This window comes from Dermacentor silvarum, unplaced genomic scaffold (genome assembly GCF_013339745.2).
Source record: "Dermacentor silvarum isolate Dsil-2018 unplaced genomic scaffold, BIME_Dsil_1.4 Seq282, whole genome shotgun sequence".
In the NCBI taxonomy this organism is placed as follows: Eukaryota; Metazoa; Arthropoda; class Arachnida; order Ixodida; family Ixodidae; genus Dermacentor; species Dermacentor silvarum.
The window spans coordinates 1-18,730 of NW_023605980.1; the positions used below are offsets into that span (position 1 = coordinate 1).

The window sequence follows — 18,730 nt, forward strand, 5'->3', positions numbered from 1 at the left end:
TGCGTCTTTGTATCCCCAATGTGAGTGATGTGCACTGAAGTCACCTCCACTGAGTATTCTGTGCTGGGGAAAGTGAATTTGCAGATGTCAAAGCCAAGTGAAGTCTCCTTGAGTGCAGCGGTTGCTTTTGGGACAGAGGTAGACCAATGTCAAAACGGCTTCTTTGCACTACCTTAGCCTGCAGCACACTGCAATTTTCTCATAAGAGGTGCAGTATAGAATAATGTTCAATTATATGTGCAGAGCGTCTACGCAAGGAAATGTGGCCGTTTGAGCCTGCTCTATTGATGCCTCTCCTCACTATGCCCGATGCTCTATAGTTGCTTGGAGTTAGCCTTTGTACCCTTGTATGTCTGGCGTTGTGCCTTTGTTTTCCTGGAGTAGCAGGACGACGGGTTGGCCCTCTTGCTAAAATAGCTGACCCAGCTATTTCAATGGGTTGCATTATTGGGTCGCATGCATTAGGTCGCACTAGCACTCCAGCAGCAGCTTCCGCCGCATAGTAGCGGCCGTCTGTAAGGTTTGAGGGAGGTTAGCAATAGGGTATAGGTGTTGTGGATTTCGCAGTCTTTCAGAATCTCATGAAAAAATTGAGCAAAGATGACTCCGATTATTGAATGAGGATTTGGAGGAGTTTTCCATGCTAATCCATGCACACTGCCATCATCTGTTGTTGCTGCTGGCATTGTTACTGCTGCTGAATGTGAAGCTTTAGCTATTTTGCCTTGTTCTATGAGAACCTGTTCGAGCTTAGCAACCAGAAGTGACATGGCTTCTTCAATTGTCATTTTCTTGTGCACAGTTTATCTTGAGGGAGCACAGCCCTCATGGTACCTGTTGACTGGCGCAGCCTCTTCTGTTGCTGCTTCTTGCTGTGTTTCACTTTCTTTTTGCGCACCGAAGAAGCAGACTTGCAGGATGTGCACCTACTATGAGAATTTCTTGGCTCCAGCGTGGCTGACTGCAGGCGCTGCCAGCTTTCCCCACCTCCTCGGGCTTTCTTCTGCAGCTTGTGGTGCACTTCTTCCCTGCTGCTCATTTTCAAGTGCAAGGAGGCGTGCAGAGAGCAGCTTGCTGCTTGTCTAGCTGTTCTGTTTGATGCAGTACGTCTACTAATGTCACTCTCAGTTTGAAATATTCCATAATCGTTTCAGTGCGATGTCTCAACATACTGCGGTGGCCAAGTTTCCATTTTGATTATTCAGACACTGCTTGTGTATAGGTCTTGTATAGCAGCTTGTTCTGTCTGTATTGTGCAGCATGTTCACTTGATTGTCATCTGGTGTATTCGCATTCATGGGAGCTGGAGGACGACTGTGCAGTGATCGGCTACGCGGCCACTGCTCTGTGTGCTTCTTCAGTTCTTTTTTGAAACAAGCTTTTTTGGGGTATTTTGGGCAAGGTGCCCATCTTCGCTGTAAACGTACAATGAGGAGCCGTGGTGAGGCAGTCTTCAGGTTCGTGTGTGCCCCACTTTATGCAAACAGGTGGACGCATGCATGTCTTGTTTGTAACCAGTCCCGTGGCATCTAAAGCATGCCAACATTCTGGGTACGTACAGTGACGCAGGCGTCAACCAGCTGCAGTACTTCACAATACGATGACGCCTAGGCGTCGGTAAAGTGAGCAGCGTCATTTGGCTTTCACCCACTAGTAATGCTGCTGGTATCGTGGCTCCTTCCGAGTCCAATGCTTCTTTTATTGATTCAGCTGTTTCTACTTGCATATTACGAACTGCACCTCGAGACATGCCTTTGCTGGGCTGCTGGTAGGCACTGACTTCAAGAGAATCATACAAATCAAATACAATCAAAGTAATGCGAGTTAGCGGATGCAAATAGTGTGTTGCCAGTTGTAAGTGGTTATGGAAAGTTTTGAAAGTTTCAGTAGGTCACGTTGGCCTGCGTGAGCTGTGATCATCTTGTGGAGGCTGTCAGAAAATACGTTTGACATGGCTTGCCTAGCTCTGGCCAGTATAGAGAGCCCATATTCTTCTAGCCCTTGACGTTCTTGCAGGCGTGGTGTTCACCTATATGCCTTTGTATAATGCAGTTGGGTTACATGCAGATCAGCTGGCTTGAATGCCACGCAGAACAATGTTGTCTTCACGCTCGGGAGGATCATTTGCACGTCTGTTGGGAGGATCATTTGCACGTCAAGCGGAGACATTTTGTCCCTCTTGCGCCAGAGGGCATTTCCTTGACTTCATGGTGCTAGCTGAAGTCTAATTGATAGGCAAAATTCATGCAATATTCCATGCCCAGATCACACACAAGCCATAATTTTCCACTCAGTTCTAGGCGTCGTCACACTGCATTGAAAGTGTGCAAAGCAAATGGAAAACAAGATAGTGTGCACAATTGGTCTAGGATTAGAGTTACTGTATTTGCTCCTGGCGAGAGCACCTAGCTCCATCTTGTACTTGAACCATAACTATGAAGGAAAGCCATGCCCCATGCTTGCAATAACTAGAACCAGTGCAACATCAGCAACAGGTGCATGCGCGGCCAACTTTGGGACACTTGAGGATTACCTGATTACAAAATAAACACATTTGAATAACTGAACAATGGTAGGTTGCTGCTTCACAACAAACAGAATAATTTTGTATTGTGGCAGGGGTACCTTTTCGTAAAATTACTTTGCTGTAGACAGTAGAGTAAGGGCACCTAACAAACATGTACGTACATGCCAGCAAACCGGAATGAGAAAGAAAAAACCTCCATCAAATTGACTTTTGTATATTGCATAGAAAAGACAATGCAAATTTCAGAAGCACTTGTGTGCACTCGTCCACGCACAGAAGCTGCAAAGCACGGCGCGCTGTTATCCCCCTATTTGTTTATCTGTGCTAGCCTCTATGTCAGTGCCTTAGGGGTGGCTTCTCTGCATTGCATGACTTGGGTCACCTGACCACACTGGGCAGATAAAGGATCGAGCGACGCATGAAATAACACATATACACCCGCTGACTTTCCAAAAAAATATAATTATGACCAATTCTGCCTCGCGGACAAGCCGCCGGATTTGTCGCAGCCAATTAAACGGGCAGAAATCAAAACGCGATACACAAGGAGGCGCTGTATGCGCTTGGAAAAATGGATGGATGGATGGATGGATGGATGGATGAGGCTGAACCCTTTAAACCGGGCGGTGGCATACGCCACCTAGCCATGACTATTAACATATTTTGTACTTTGTGGTGGGTGAAACTTCACCCCTGCCTTGATTTTATCCACCAATCAGATAACCTCTGTTTGGTTATTTCTACCCGCTTAAAGTCTATTTTGCCTTCACTGTCCCTAAACCCCAATGCTTTGAAAAAATCAGCCCCGTTGCCTTGCACTGTAGGGTTAAGCCCTTTACAGAAAAGTATGAGGTGTCCAGCCGTTTCCTCTTCTCCACACGCACAGCACGTGTCTATACCTTGGTACTTGACTCGGTACATCTTAGTCCGCAATACTCCCGTTCTGGCTTCGAACAACAAAGAGCTTCCCCTAGAATTATCGTAGATATTTTCTTTGGCAATTTCTTGCTTGAAAGTTCGGTATGTTCCCAGTGCTGATTTCGTCTGCATCCCTGTTTTCCACAGACCCCTCTCTGTTTCCTGGTTTGCACCCCTACTGCAGTCCAAATATTTGATTGACAGTTTTCTGGTCAGCTTCCTCCATTTTGTATCAACATTCCTCATGTACAAATAACTGAAAACTCTCCTTGCTCACCGCTTTTATGCCATTTCTCTCAATCGCTCCTCAAATTCTATCTTGCTGCTGGCTTCCCTGCCCTCGAATGACGTCCATCCCATGTCACCCTGTACCCCCTGATTTGGTGTATTTCCGTGTGCTCCCAGAGCCAGTCTACCTACCCCTCGCTGCTTAACTTCCAACCTTGCTCGAACCTCTGATCTCATGCACAGGACCGCATTGCCGAAAGTCAAACTAGGGACCATCACCCCTTTCCAAATCCCTCTCACCACTTCGTACCTATTGTAATTCCACAGTGCCCTATTTTTCATCACAGCTGCATTTCTGCTACCTTTAGCCGTCACATATTTTTCATGTTCCGTTAGGTACTCAGCCCCATTGTTTATCCACACTCCAAGATATTTGTACTTATCCACCACCTCCAGCGTAACCTCCTGTATCCTATGCTCGCTGCCCTGATTATCATTAAAAGTCATGACTGCCGATTTTTCTTTACTAAACTTCAAACCTAAGCTATCTCCCTCTTTACCACAGATGTCCATTAATCTCTTCAAGTCTTCCTTGCTGTCAGCCATAAGTACAATGTCATCCGCATACATCAGTCCTGGTAATGACTGTTTAATCCATTCTCCTTGCTTGAAATAGGAAAGTTTGAAGCCAAGTCCGCTCCTCTCTAATTTTTTCTCTAATCCTTGTAAATACAGCATGAACAACAGAGGTGACAGAGGGCACCCCTGCCTAAGCCCCTGCTGTATCTCTATAGGCCCAGATACCTTGTTTTCCCATTTTATAAGCACCTTGTTACTTTTATAGATATCTTTTAAAAGATTTCTTACTCCATCTTCCACCTCTAGAGTGCCCAGTATGTCCCGCAAATCCTTTTGGATTACACTGTCATAGGCTCCCTTGATATCCAGAAAGGCAAGCCATAGGGGCCTGTGTTCCTTTTCTGCTATTTCAATACACTGTGTCAATGAGAACAGATTATCTTCTAACCTTCTTTGTTTCCGGAACCCATTTTGTAGTTCCCCCAGCACCTCCTCGCTCTCCACCCATGCCTGCAGTCTGTCCTTTATAATTTGCATCACCACCCTGTAAACCACTGACGTCACTGTTATGGGACGGTAGTTGTTTATGTCGGCTTTGTCCCCCTTTCCCTTATATATCATGCTCATCCTGCTCAGTCTCCACCCGTCGGGGGCTTTACCGTCCATTATCATTTTGCTCACTGCCTCTCTTAATGCTTTCTTAGATTTTGGGCCCAATGTCTTTATCAACATAATTGGGATGCCATCAGGACCTGTCGACGTGCTACTAGGAACCCTCTTCTCTGCCCTTTCCCACTCGCTTTGTGCCAGTGGAGCCACTGCACTGACTAGTCCATCCTCACCTGATTGAGCACATGCTATGTTTCGTTCTTTAAATTTTTCTGCCATCATTGTTCTTATATGTTCCATTGCCTCATCTCCCTCTAGTCGAACACCTTGAGCTGTAACTATAAACCTCTGCTCTAGGCTAGTCTTATTACTCAAGGAGTTGAGATGTTTCCAAAATTTCTTCGCTGCTTTTCTATCCTTTTTGTTTACTTCAGACAACCATTGGCTCCCCTTTCTTCTGATCTTCTCATTGATCAAATTGGATGCTTCCCTTCTACAGTTTAAGAAGTTATTTCATTTTCTGCCTACATCAGCTTCTGGTTCACCCCTCTGCTTTGAATATCTGTGTTCCCTGGATGCTTCCTGACGTTTCTCTATGGCCTTCTTAACCTCCTCATCCCACCAGCTCTTGGGTTTACGTCTTCTGTTCCCTTTTGTCCTGACTCGTACCTTAGTAAGCTCTAGCTCAAATAGTCCTGTTAAATTTGCATATGTCCATTCTTTTTTTGTATCCTCTGAAATTACTTCCTCAATTTGCTGGGTTGCTATTTCAAGCTGCTTTTCCGAGTAAAATATCCCACCTGGTTGTTCATCTTGCCTCCTACCTACTTTCATTTCCCTTCTAAAACTCACTTTAATACGTTTGTGATCACTACCTAGACTTCTGGAGCCATATTCATCTATGCTCATTACATTTAGCCTATCGTGCATCCTATGTGACATTAGTGCATAATCTATCGTCGACTGCAGGCTCCCTACCTCCCATGTTATGTGCCCTTCACACTTCTCAGTACTGTTGCATACAACTAAGTCATGCATTTCACACATATCCAGCAACATGTTGCCTGTTGAGTCTGTGTACCCGTCCATGTCTTCTATGTGTGCGTTCATATCTCCTAGTATAATAATCTCGCACCCTTCTCCTAGCTCATTAATGTCACTTGATATGCATTCCAGCATTTTTTTGTTTTCCTCTTTGGCATTTGCTCCTGTCCACAGGTATACAAAGCCAAGGAGTGTCTGCTCTCCTGCAACTTTCCCTTTTAGCCATAAATGCTCCTTGCATTCCTGTTTGACCCTTTGCCAGTTCATACTTTTATGAATGAATGCACCAATTCCACCCCCTTTTCTGCTGCCCTCTGTTCTATTGCAATATTCCCATGCATAGTCAGGATTACAGGGAGGTTGCTCCATGTCCCTAAGATGTGTCTCCACCAACCCGTATACCATCAGCTTTTCTTGCCTTAGTTGCTCGTCTATCTCCTCCCACTTCAGCCTATTCCTGCCACATTGCATGTTAATGTACCCTATGTCAGAATGACCTTGCCCCTGGTGCTTACGTCTATTTCTTCTACCGATTCTACGTTTCTTGAATCTTGGAGCCTCTCTGGGTCCGTCTTCGTCTACACTGGTGGTCTTAGGGCTCTGGGTCCCCCCAAAAAAGCCGTAGCTTGGCACCCTATCCTACTACCTACGCTCCCGCCCGTGGCACCACTGTAGTGAATGCCATCCTGTGTTAATTCAAGCGCCACCTAGCCATGTTAATAGTCATGGCTAGGTGGCGTATGCCACTGCCCGATTTAAAGGGTTCAGCCGCATCCATCCATCTATGTAAACCACGTGATGTAAACATTCGGCTCGCAAATGGTGTCCGGCATGTTCGTTTCGCGCGGTGATTAGCTTGTTGGGCTGCGTACGCGAGTTCGTTCTTGTGTGTACAGTCGTCAACGAATGAAATAGATTCTGTGCTCAATCCTGTAATCGTTGAAACATGGCAACGCGATTAAGATGGGTTCCGATCCATATGCAACTCGTGTGCTTTCAGTTACTCGGCGTCGTACGTTTTGCCGCGTCAGAATATGTGCCGCGGTTAAACAGCGTTCGCATTATCGTGTTTCATTCACTGACGACTGTAAGCGAATCTTGTACCGGGAATCGCTGAAACGTAAGAGGCGTGCAGATTCATGTGCAACACACGCGCGCGTGCTTTCAGTTACTCTGTAGTACGTTTTGCAGCGTGTAATGTGCTGCGGAGAAACAGCACTCGCAATATCGTGTTTCATCCGCAGACGACAACACATAGGAGCTTGCCTCAGGAGCTTGGAGCATGCCACAGGAGCTTGGACAAGGGTATGAAACAGAAGGTGATTTCTGCTTCATACCCTTGTCATACCCTTCATACCCTTGACACAGAAGGCACACTCGTGTATGCTTTCATCGAGCGGCCGTGAGAGAGGGAGAGTACAATGAATACAGAGGAAACGCAATAAATAATTATTTTTACGCTATGTTATAAATACGAATTATACGAACCTTTAAAACTGATAGCAGGATAAGAGCATGCTGCATTGAAGACGGTTACAGTATGAGTACTGTTAAAGTAGATTGACCATATTTACCCGGAGGAGTCTACGATGTTTACCATGCCTGTCATGCCCCATGAAATCCTGGCGCTTATCCGTCGGCAGCCAAAGAAAATGATATCGCGCAAAAAAGATGGCGACAGCGGGGGCGTGGCATGGCTTGCCAAAGCAGGTCCCGTGACTTCCGGCATTTTGAAAAAGTCAGCGAAAAGATAAGTGTACTGTGGTGTATGTAATGTTAAACGAGATTTTATAAAGCAAAAAAATACTGCACGACTTGCATTACTCGTCTTGGAAAGCTGCGACAGTGTCGCCACCGCAACGTCGCCCTTCTGTTGTGTGCAAATGGCGGCGCCCTAGGACGAGCCCTACTGCTGCGCGTCGGTCGAGCGCCCCAGCCTGCAGATGGCGAAATGTGAGTAAAGCTTTACATCATTATGCTGTGCTTTCTCAACCAATATGCTTGACTGCGCAACTAGAAAGCGCTACTGTGGCCTTCTTGCTATTTTTATTTATGTCGCGTTCGTAGCATTTATTCTGTTGACGTAGGTACGCTCTAAGCAAACGTGCTCCGCTGAGCACTCCACCTGCTGCAATTGCAAGTTGGAATTGTTGGTCGCTGCGAGCGCGGGTTCTAGGAAATAAAGTTGCATTGTTTTCTACAGAAAATTGGCAATCTCAGTGGCATACAACAAATGCAATAGAGTCAATGTATGTAGCTGCTTCTTTAGATAGTCGCTCACTTACCATGATAAACTTTAAGTAGGATGCTGGGCAAACGTTGCACTTCTCTGTTCGCGCTTTTTAAGTGTGCGAAGAGGACAACGCGCGGATAATGGGACACATGCATGCAACATTACGAACTATTTGAATAAACTTTAAACAAAGCTTTGACGGTGACGCTTTGCGTTACCTCCTGTCTCTTTTATCCGCATTATGCTTATTGGAGGTTTGGTGGATACTTCGAAAAGAAAAGGAAGAACCGCGAAACGCTCCGCTGCACAGTTAAGAATTTTTGTTGGCTGCATAAAGATGCTCTATTCCAAACTCCAGAAGCTTGTTTGATAAGGCCCTGGATGAGCCAATAGACGAGAATTGAGTGACTCTTCGCGATATGGAGACTAAGTCACAAAACACGATGAAAACGCAACACAGGGCTACCTGCCTTCTCGGGTGGTTCAGCCAACCCAGAAAAACACATCGACCTATGGTAAACCTAAGTTCCGCCAGCAGGAGCCGTTGAAGTTCCATGGGAGTCGTCGATTGTGGCACATGTCTTGAATTAACTTCGAGCATATGCCATTCACAATAACACTGACTTCACTGTAGCTGATAAATTTAATTACCTCAGCTTACTTGTTACTTGGATCAGCTGCATTGGCTATTTTAGAGATCCAAGCAGTATGAAAGGATGTTAAAGACACAATTAAGATTCTATCGAGAAGATGGAAAATTTGCAAGATCAGCTGCAAAGCCTGCTTCAATGGCAGCCAGTAGCTAGAGGCAAACATCAGCCTTTGCCTGATGACGTGCAAAGCCTGTGCGCCGTCAGAAGCTTAAAAGCCATTGTTACAAGTCTCGCCACATACTGTTAGATGGGGTACTGTGTTAAAGTTCTGCAAACAAATGCAGTCCTTTAGTTTATGAAATACATTATTTGTCATGAGTGGGCAGCAAGGAACTCGTAGAAATGAATGAGTCTGCCTGAACGAAATGTGCAGTGTCCTCTGATGTTCATGAGCACATAACTTTGGGTGCAGGTATTTTTTATTTATTAGTAATTTCTTAGTAATAGCTGCATCGCCCAAAGGCATTGTTGTAGGCGGGTCAAAAAAAAAGCAGGTACAAACATTGGCAGTTATAGTCAACTGCACTGAAAACAATCTATATGAAAGCACTTTTGAAGAAAGAGGATAAGCACCAAAAGAAAAGAGGATTGCTTCAGGCTGTACGCCGTGGCCGAGACCAAGGTGCATGTAGCTCAGAAGAGCAGTGGTACCCACATACACTGACATTTCAAACAAAAACATCAACCACAGCGGCCATTAAAAGCGCAGTATAGGCAGAAGCACCCTCTTCTTTTTATGAGTCTGCGGAACCTAGTGCATCAAGCAAAAAAAAACTTTGCGACCTAAAGCTGGGAGATGTTTGTACCACCTCGGAGAGCAAGGGCCTCTGTCAGGAAATGAAGAGACGTGTGTATTGCAGTCTATGTTAGAACATTGATGGTATTAGTACTGCAGCAAATAAATGTTGAAGCATGGTCGACCTCGCTCAATCGTGAAGGTGGCACAATGTCGTACAGTTTCTACGTAGCGTTAGGTGGTAAGAGGAAAGTACTAGAGAATGTGAGCCAATCCCGTGCATTCTAACACAGCGCCTCAAAGCACGAGCTCCCAAGAAACTACCATGTGGCACACTCGCCACACATCTCAAAGGGCTAGTGGGCTTAGCACGCTAGGGGTATCTGTGCGATCATGGCCTACTGATTAGAGCATTTGGGCTACTGCGCTCAAAGGCAGAGATTTGATTCCATTGTTGGTCCGGCATTTCTAATTATGGAGGCCCAAGTAGAGTAGACATTGCAACAAAGCTAGTGCATCTATGCTAACAGCAGAGTAAGCTAGATCTCCTTACGCAATGTTTGAGGATGCAGATGCAGAAAGCAAATCAATCATTCAATGCATTAGTGTGGATAAAGTGCCCGAAGATGGAGTTTGCATTCCTGAGAACAGTAGAGACTGCAGCAGCGTTGGAGCAACAGCTGTGCTAGCATCCAACAAGGGTGTGTCAGCATAAAACAGAGGCACTCCGTGTAAAATATGACAAGGCAGCTGTCTGCCCACACCGTTCCCTATGTTTATGTCATGTGCCTCTGAGAAACATCCTTGAAAGATGACCCGCAAATATTGCACGCTCGGTTGGCCGCAGCACGGTCAGTGACGCAAGGTTCAGATCTGTCGAGGAGCGGATCAGAAGAAACAGGAGAGGCAGTCAGCTCTGAAGCACAGACAGCATATGTCTCATCCAGTGAGCAACCCGAATAACGAACTATATAAGTGAAATTCCAGCATGTAATTATTCAAGTAATACAGTTTTGTGATCCTTTTAAATGAACAGACACTTCTTTTCTCTGTCAACATCGAGCAAGCAACTAAGGGAAATAATTCACAAGCACAAACAAGGGTAATTTCTAAAGCAGAAAAGTCTACACGACAGTGTCTACACGACACTGCCGCCAAGCAGTGTCGTGTAGAACAGGGCCCAACTTATTGATATTTATTGCGGAGTAGTTTATTCAAGAGAAACGAGATGGCGCTTTCAGCGGTGTGCCCTATGTGATCTCAGTGACCGCGCACGAATACGAAGCCTTTTCTGCTTCTACCTTGCTTCTATGCGATCAGCTGTCGGAAATGCAACTGAGTTTTTGCTAACGCATTGAGGTCCAATCATGGTGGATTGAATCCTGTGGGTTGAAGACATGTGCACTAGTTGGCTGCAGAAATAGTGACGGGCATATTAAGGAATGTAATGAGTATGTGTGGCTAAGTTCGCAAACCGCTGCTGCAACTGTGAACTTCGAGATGTATGGCTTTCTTTGAGCATACAGAAATTTTTTCATCCGCTAGCCGCTTCCTGTCATAGTAGGTTTTGCGCACAGTATCCACACATCTACCCCAACCGGTGGGGAAACTTACACCCACTCTTTTTGCCAACGTGTCAAGAATAATTGAATAGGCACACACTTGAATATATGCGCACTATATACGCACAATAAGTGACAGTACTACACCGATAGCACACGAATGTTTCGTGATGGTCCACAAAAGTAAGCAATAATACATCTTCACTGCAAGATATTACAATGTACAAAGTAGCTACCTTTGAAGCCTTGTGCGCAGCAAGTACAAATTTATCGGATTGACCACACCCACGAGCTATTAGGCAGAAAATAATCCTATAGTGACCGCACCAAGGAACTTTACTGAGTCAGAAACATGACCAGCCGCTTCTTCGAAGTTGCCATATAAATTGCCATATAAACAACGAAGATCAAAACACACTAATCCTGATTGAATTTATGAGCGGAAAGTTTGGGATAGCTTCGAATAAATAGCCCAGCCTTTAGAGTAAGCACCATATACACTGCTCGCCCTGCTTGGACGTAGCTCAATCAGCTCCGAAAGCGCTTTTGCATCTTCTCTGAAACTGCGGCCAAAGCTTCGTGTCGTCCACCCAGTCACTGTCTACGATATCTCCCGAAACAGAGCTTTGCTAAGCTGCACTGGCATCAAGTACATCCATTGTAAACATGAAGGCAGTTGAGGCAAGCAATGAACGCGTCACCACGTGATCAAAGATGGCAGCACCCACGGAATCGCCGTGAAAGGGGGTCAGTAGAGTAGGGGGTCTTCAACCAATTGCTCCCACCAAAAAAGCAGTATGTTCTGCTATCTTTTAATTGATCCTCCTTTGCCGAAAGCTGCTCTGCTTTTAAGATGGCTTCTCAAGTGAAATTGTCAGAAACAAGATAAGGTATTTCTCGCCGTGAAAGGGGTCAGTAGAGTAGGGGGCCTTCAACCAATTGCTCCCACCAAAAAAGCAGTATGTTCTGGTATCTTTTAATTGATCCTCCTTTACCAAAAGCTGCTCTGCTTTTAAGATGGCTTCTCAAGTGAAATTGTCAGAAACAAGATAAGGTATTTCTCGCCGTGAAAGGGGTCAGTAGAGTAGGGGGCCTTCAACCAATTGCTCCCACCAAAAAAGCAGTATGTTCTGCTGTCTTTTAATTGATCCTCCTTTACCGAAAGCTGCTCTCATTTTAAGATGGTTTCTCAAGTGAAATTGTCAGAAACAAGATAAGGTATTTCTCACCTAAATTAAATTTCTGCTAATGAAAATATCAGGTATTGGACACATAGTGACAAAATAAACAAAAGGGAAAAAAAGTTGGTTTTTAAGTGATGGGATTTTTACAGTTTACAGTTCTTACATTAAAAAAAAAGAATTGGCTGCCCTTATCCTGCATTATATGGCACCTAGAAAGTATCAATTAAAAAAATGTGCTATATTTTTGAAATGGCTGACAACTCTCATGCTCAATACGATGAGCATAACTTTGTGCCAGATTGATGAAAGTTTTGGAAAATTCAATTAAAATAGGTTAAATGGTTCGAAAGTTGACCTTTCAGCCTTGCATCCCCCCTTCAATACAAAGATTTTTTTTAGCTGCACCTAATTTTAAAAAATCACCTGTGGAATATAGTACAATTCTAACCCTTAAACTACATTACTCGATGAGGCAAACGTTGCTGCTACAAATAATGTAAATGCTCAAATAATTTTGTAAAGATCACTAATTGCTTACTTTAGTTCACGGCATACGTTGAAATTTACAAATTGTAGCTGGTGAGTTTGCAAGGTGTGTCCACTTGGAACAAACTCTGAGGATGATGGCATTTTCGGGGCATTCATTTTCAAAGTGTTTGACAAAATACATGGCTGTTCCAATTACTAGTTTGACAGCGTAAAACGCAGACCGATACCATCCTCAGAATTTGTTCCCAAGTCGATATGCCTTGCATACTTGCTAGTTGCAATATGTAAATTACAGTATGTGCTGTAAATAATTAGTAAAGAACTAGTTAGCAAAATTGTGATAATTAGTCGATTGCACATTTGATTGTTCGGGGGATTATTGTCTGCCTCATCAACTAACTTAGTTCAAGTGTTAAAATTGTGCTATCTGCCACAGGCAGTTTTTAAAGATTTGGTGCAGCTAAGAAAGGGGGGGGGGGGGGAAATGCCTGATATGTTAGCTGTCGTCAGCTTTAGTGGCTCTTAGCTGCCGGCACATTCGCACGAACTGAATCACTTAATTTGTGCCCGCGTTTAGACTTCCTAGCATTGCCAGCTTTGGCTGGCCGACCAGGAGGAATTCGGGTGGATTTTCTGGTGACTCCGGGTCGGCGCCTTGCTAAGGCTGTTGGCTGGACCCGGATTTTTTTTCCATGGCGTCTCTCTGCTCGAGCAGCAGCATTTAGCCTCAGGAGCATGCTGTATGCTCCACTGCTGCTGGAAACTTTTCCTATTCCATCGGTAAAGCTCCTCAGCAACACTGTGTAGGCGGCGTTCCCTTCTGCAAGCTTGTGCATTTTCCTGAGCGCCTTTTCCAATGCACTGTACATTTCTTCGGGGTCCTGCAAAATAATTTGTAAAAGTGTTTGTTTAGCATCTATACATTAAAAAATGTTACATCCTACTGCACCATTTGTTCACACAGGCTAACAGTAGAAGAGATCAAACATCAAGCGTTCAGAATCAGACATGCAGCTACACATAGTCAACTATTGTAAGTTCCATCTGTGAAGGCTGTAATCTTTAGTTACATAACATGTCTACAGGCTATTTGCATTATGGGTAAACCTTGTTCTGTCTTTGCGCAGACGAACGCGTTATTCATATTGATGTGGCGTCACATTGTGCAATGTCCCTGTACATGTTTTGGTTGCTTGTTGGAGTTGTGTGCTTTCAATACTGAACATTACTGCCAGCCATATGCTGTCTGTATCAGTGGCAAAGGTTGTGAGAAATAGTCACCCTGAAATAAGCTTGGATGACATACTACACAAGTTGTGGCTTTGAAGTGCCCATGTGCTTTCATGTATGTGTGCAGCAATATGTAAAGAACAGTTTTGTGTTCACAGCTGGCATTGCACACAATCGGACACAATCTTATCAGCTGCCGTTATACAATCTGGACTACTATTACTGTTCTAAGCATGGGGCACTACTGAATCTGGGATATAAAGCATTGCACACAGTCATTCACACCTCGAAATGACATGAGAGAGAGAGTCGGAATACCTCTGGTTGTGCACTGAAGTCAGGAGCAGTGCTTGGCCCTGGCTCTGGACAGTAGTCAGGAGCAGTGCTTGGCCCTGGCTCTGGACAGTAGTCGGGAACAGTGCTTGGCCCTGGCTCTGGACAGTAGTCGGGAACAGTGCTTGGCCCTGGCTGTGGACTGAAGTCGGGAGCGGTGCTTGGCCCTGCCTGTGGACTGAAGCTGGAAGCGGTGCTTGGGCCTGGCTCTTGTTGTGATGGTACACCCGAGTCGCTTTCCGCTATGTTGACACCTTGCTGTGCTGGCCTCATTGGCAAATAGAATTGGAGTGGGGGGCATCGCTCACCTAGTGCAAGTTGCCCGAGCTGCTTGCAATCTGCTGGTGTGAGCATAGGGCTGTTAGGGAAGCACCCTCCGAATTCCCTCTGCACTGCAGCCTGGTGCTTACAGAAGGCACCTCGGCTGCCTACCCAACAGCTGCATATACCCACATCAGCTTGTACTTCGTGTGTCACCGTGCTTGAGGAGCTGGGCACATAGTACGTTTCACCAGATTTTCTGATGCTCCCTGCGGGCAGCTTTGGCAGGTCTTGCAGCAGGTGCTCAAATGTCAGGCGATGCGACGCTTCTCGATGGTGCGCATGCCGCAGAAGCCTGGTCTCAAAATACTTTTCCCAAGTTGAGACTACTATTTCGACCAAGGCAACAGCATTGAATGCTTTTGTCCGGCAAAGGACAACATCTTTTAGGATTCTTATCGATGCTTCCGAATAATTATTTGTGTTGTGCCCCCTTGTCGCTAGATTTGTTCGGTACATCTGTACCCACTCCTTTTCACAGCAAAGAAATGCCTCTACTCGGCGGATGTAGCCTTCATGCCCAACAGTGCGCAGGTGCTCCTTTGCTGCCTGAAGCTGGCTCAGGTCCTTTGCATACAGTATCTGTAAATTAGAAGGCAAGTAGGATCTCATAATTTTTCATGTTCAGGACATTCACGATTACACCCCACCCTCAATGGGGATTAGGAGGAGAAGTAAGAAGGTGCACCTAGCAAGCGAAAGTCTTTGGTTAAACAAAAAAGGTGAGGAAGGAGAAAAGGGGGAAGGGATGGTGGTTTAGCATATAGAAAAATTACACCATCTTCCCGTAGGGGAACCCTGAGTAGTATGCGAAGCAGCCATGGGGTCGACTCAAGGTAGTTTTATCAGCTGTATAAACTTGGACATGCAGCAGCACCAGCAACGCGCAGAACTGTTGTCGACACCGTCGGCGTTTTGCCCGCGTTCGCACCGAACGCGTGCGGCGTTGGTGACTGTTGCCGGTGCCTCTGGGGCGCCTACCATCGCGCCTCTAACCTAAGCTGCTTCGCATTATCGCGCGCGGAGCCGCAGGTGTTGCCATTCGTTGCGCAATCCGGAGAGGAGAGGAGGATGCACAGTAGGGGTGTGGACACCGCACGGCAGATGGAGGGAGCTAGGGAGTGACATAGCCCCGACCATAAGCTGCTTCGCATCTAAAATGACAGGTATGGGTCCTGCTGTTATCTATAAGCAGGGCTGACAAAACTTAAAACAGGTTCAAACACACAAGCAGGGGCTGACAATGCACTAGGCTTACCTTCCTGCAAAGCAGAAAATAAAGGATAGAAGATTAAAATAAAACTGGTAGACGAAACCAAGTTTCCTGAAGGTGTGTTCAGTTGGGAGTAGAATTACTAATGTAAATCTTTTCAGGGGCGAGGGAAAGCGAAATGTGATTGACCAAATATGAAATGAAATAAACTTATACTTGGTAAAATAGCAGAATAGTAAAACATGCCCGTGCGGTACCAAATTTAAGAAATCTAACATCGTAATAAATTAAAATAGAAAGGGGGATATGATCAGCTCTGGTCTAACAAGGTGTCAGACCTAAAGGCATGATTGTTTCAAAGGTAGCTCATGAGTCCATTTGTTACACTAACGGAAAAAATAACCAGCAGCCCTTCATTTTTTTGCAGTCTGTGGATGGGCTTAGGAGCATTGAATCATTGAACACATAACCAAAACCTGATTTTTTTAGTAATATATAAGTACCTTTTCTTCTTCTTGTAGCAACAAGCAATACTGTTCAGAAACAGTAGGTCCCCTTTTCCCTCTTGTATTTCATTTCTTACTCGACCTTTGGAGTGGAGGCACAGCTGATTATAGTCATTAGCATAAGCAGATGGACATGTTTTAGCAAGTTCCCATGGTGAGTGTTCTTGTTCCAGATTTATTTTAGCTTATTTTCCTCTCTTATTGAGCTCAGCAATAAGAGTTGCATTAGGCAATTTTTTTATATATGAACATATAATCAAGTTTACTGAAACGCAAGAAAGCCTGGGACAGCTACCATTGCAAATGCATATATGCTCCAAAGATGTGTTTTTTTTTTTTTTTGTAACGAAAACGTATGCAGTCTCACTGTCAGCACAGGATAGCTGTCAAAGTCTCGAGGCTCGTACACCTGAATACCTAAGGACAGCCACTGCTGTAAGTTTATTGTTAGTGGACTGTAAGTATGCGACAGTAGAAGTAATTTCTGCTGCTTAGATCAGTGTCATGATGTATGCCAGGCAAATTTCTTTCTACTCAGATGTCATCAAAAAAAATTTTTTGAAGTACGCATTTCCATTGCACTTTGCTTCATTTCAACACCTCTTAGTATGTACGACAGTCATCTCGTCATGCAATTTTTAAATGGCCATTTCTTTACCTTTTGGAAGGCAGCCATCAGCTGACGTCGGTCTTCCTTGGGGACTTTGTTAGCAGTTGCAGTTAGCCAGCGCCATTCTGCTTGCAGCACATGAAACTGGCATAGGAGCTGCTCTGCTGTGGGCCATGTCTTTTTAAGAGCATCCTTTTCAGGACGGGAGTTGTCCGTCATCAGTACTAAAGGAGCCTGGAATATGGATTGCATAGATTGCAAATATATTCCAACATTTTGATGTAGATATCTAAGTAAGCTTTATGCTGCCTGTTTACTGCTCATTTTCCTCCATAACCCTATATCATTAAAATGAAATACTGAATGAATGGTATAAAGGATGATGTCTAATGGATGTGTTATGTCTGTGCTTGTACACAATTTATAACATTTTGAAAATTTGCTTTTTCAATGCATTTATAACACCACAAATTGGCTGCCCAGGCTCTAAAGTTTGTTAAATACATCACCATTACAAAAAGAGTCTCCGCCACACATTGCATGACTTAGCCACCTAAATGGCAATAAGACAATAACCAATTGCAGTAATAGTAGTCAAAAGTATGAGTGACACCTGCAAGTCTGTTTCCCTCAACTGCTATGAATTCATTTCTCCATGCCAAATGCTATAACACAGCTGGCACCAAATTTAGTAGGCATGTGCCAGTAAAACTATGGTCAAAACATTATTGTATCAGCTATTTCTACTGCTAACTGCTGATTTAGGTAATTTCTGTTTACAATGAATCAAATTATTGAAAAAAAAAACACACACACACACAAAACAAATAAAACCGTAGCAATCTTATTGAAGCTATATTCACAGTAGCAACTGCTGTCAACACTAAGGTGAAAGTTGGCAGTGTTGTGAACACTTGCATCATGCTTTGTCCTTCGTTTCTTATGTCACTCGATTGAAAGTTAAACCGAAAAGCTTGCTCTAATGCCCAGAGTGTTTTATCTGGCCTAACCTTTGCAGAACTTGACAAACTTAAGCCATTATTCAAATGAAGAAAGCAAAGTGAAAAGAGTGGGAGAGCATAATTTTGTAACCAGGTGCCCTTGGCACCAGTTTAATACAATGGAGTGGAGATGCATCTTTGTTGGACTGCAGTGCATTGTTTGGTTTATGGGAAGCACTGTTACACTATGGAATTGAGGGGCAGCTTCAATGTGGGTCCTCATTCTTTCCGCTGTCCATGTTTTATTTGCGCTTTACTTGCCTTAACATGTCGCCATACTGACCAGCTCACATGCAGACTCTAGTTCAATGGGGCAGCTTCAAGTCAAGGCTCGTTTGAGAATGTGGCATTTGTATGCACTCCTAGTGCATGCACTTATCCTCATTTACTTAACAAATCGCACATCATAAGTCGCTGATTAACATTGTGGTTGATGCTCATGTGATATCAGATTTAAGTGCCTGTACATATTACTACACAACAGTAATGTATACATTGGTGATCCTCACCATTATTGTTTCTAAAAAAAATAGCTCCTCTATGAGGCTTCAGTAGAAACAAAACATTCGGCCATCACAACATTGCTTTCTTATAGTCTTCCCAAGGTAATTGTGTTAATTTGCAGTTATTTGTTATTCATCTGGCAGTCCCTAAAATTCTCAACTCTAGGGTAGCACCAGAGCTAAAAAAAAAGTTTCTTTCAAATTCTGCAAGGTCCACGACTCGGCCACACATCGGCGCAGGAAATACTTGA

At 44.4% G+C, this 18,730-nt stretch overlaps 1 protein-coding gene across 1 annotated transcript; it reads right to left on the reverse strand.

Annotated features, from left to right (window-relative positions):
- Positions 1-13,274: 13,274 nt before the first annotated feature.
- On the reverse strand, positions 13,275-17,776 carry LOC119434855 (uncharacterized). The gene is made up of 3 exons (XM_037701905.2): positions 17,024-17,776; positions 14,311-15,228; positions 13,275-13,643 (listed from the first exon to the last, which is right to left on the reverse strand). Exons 1-3 carry the CDS (start codon positions 17,225-17,227, stop codon positions 13,275-13,277), a joined length of 1,491 nt encoding a protein of 496 aa, XP_037557833.2. The 5' UTR covers positions 17,228-17,776.
- Between the last annotated feature and the right edge of the window lie 954 nt (positions 17,777-18,730).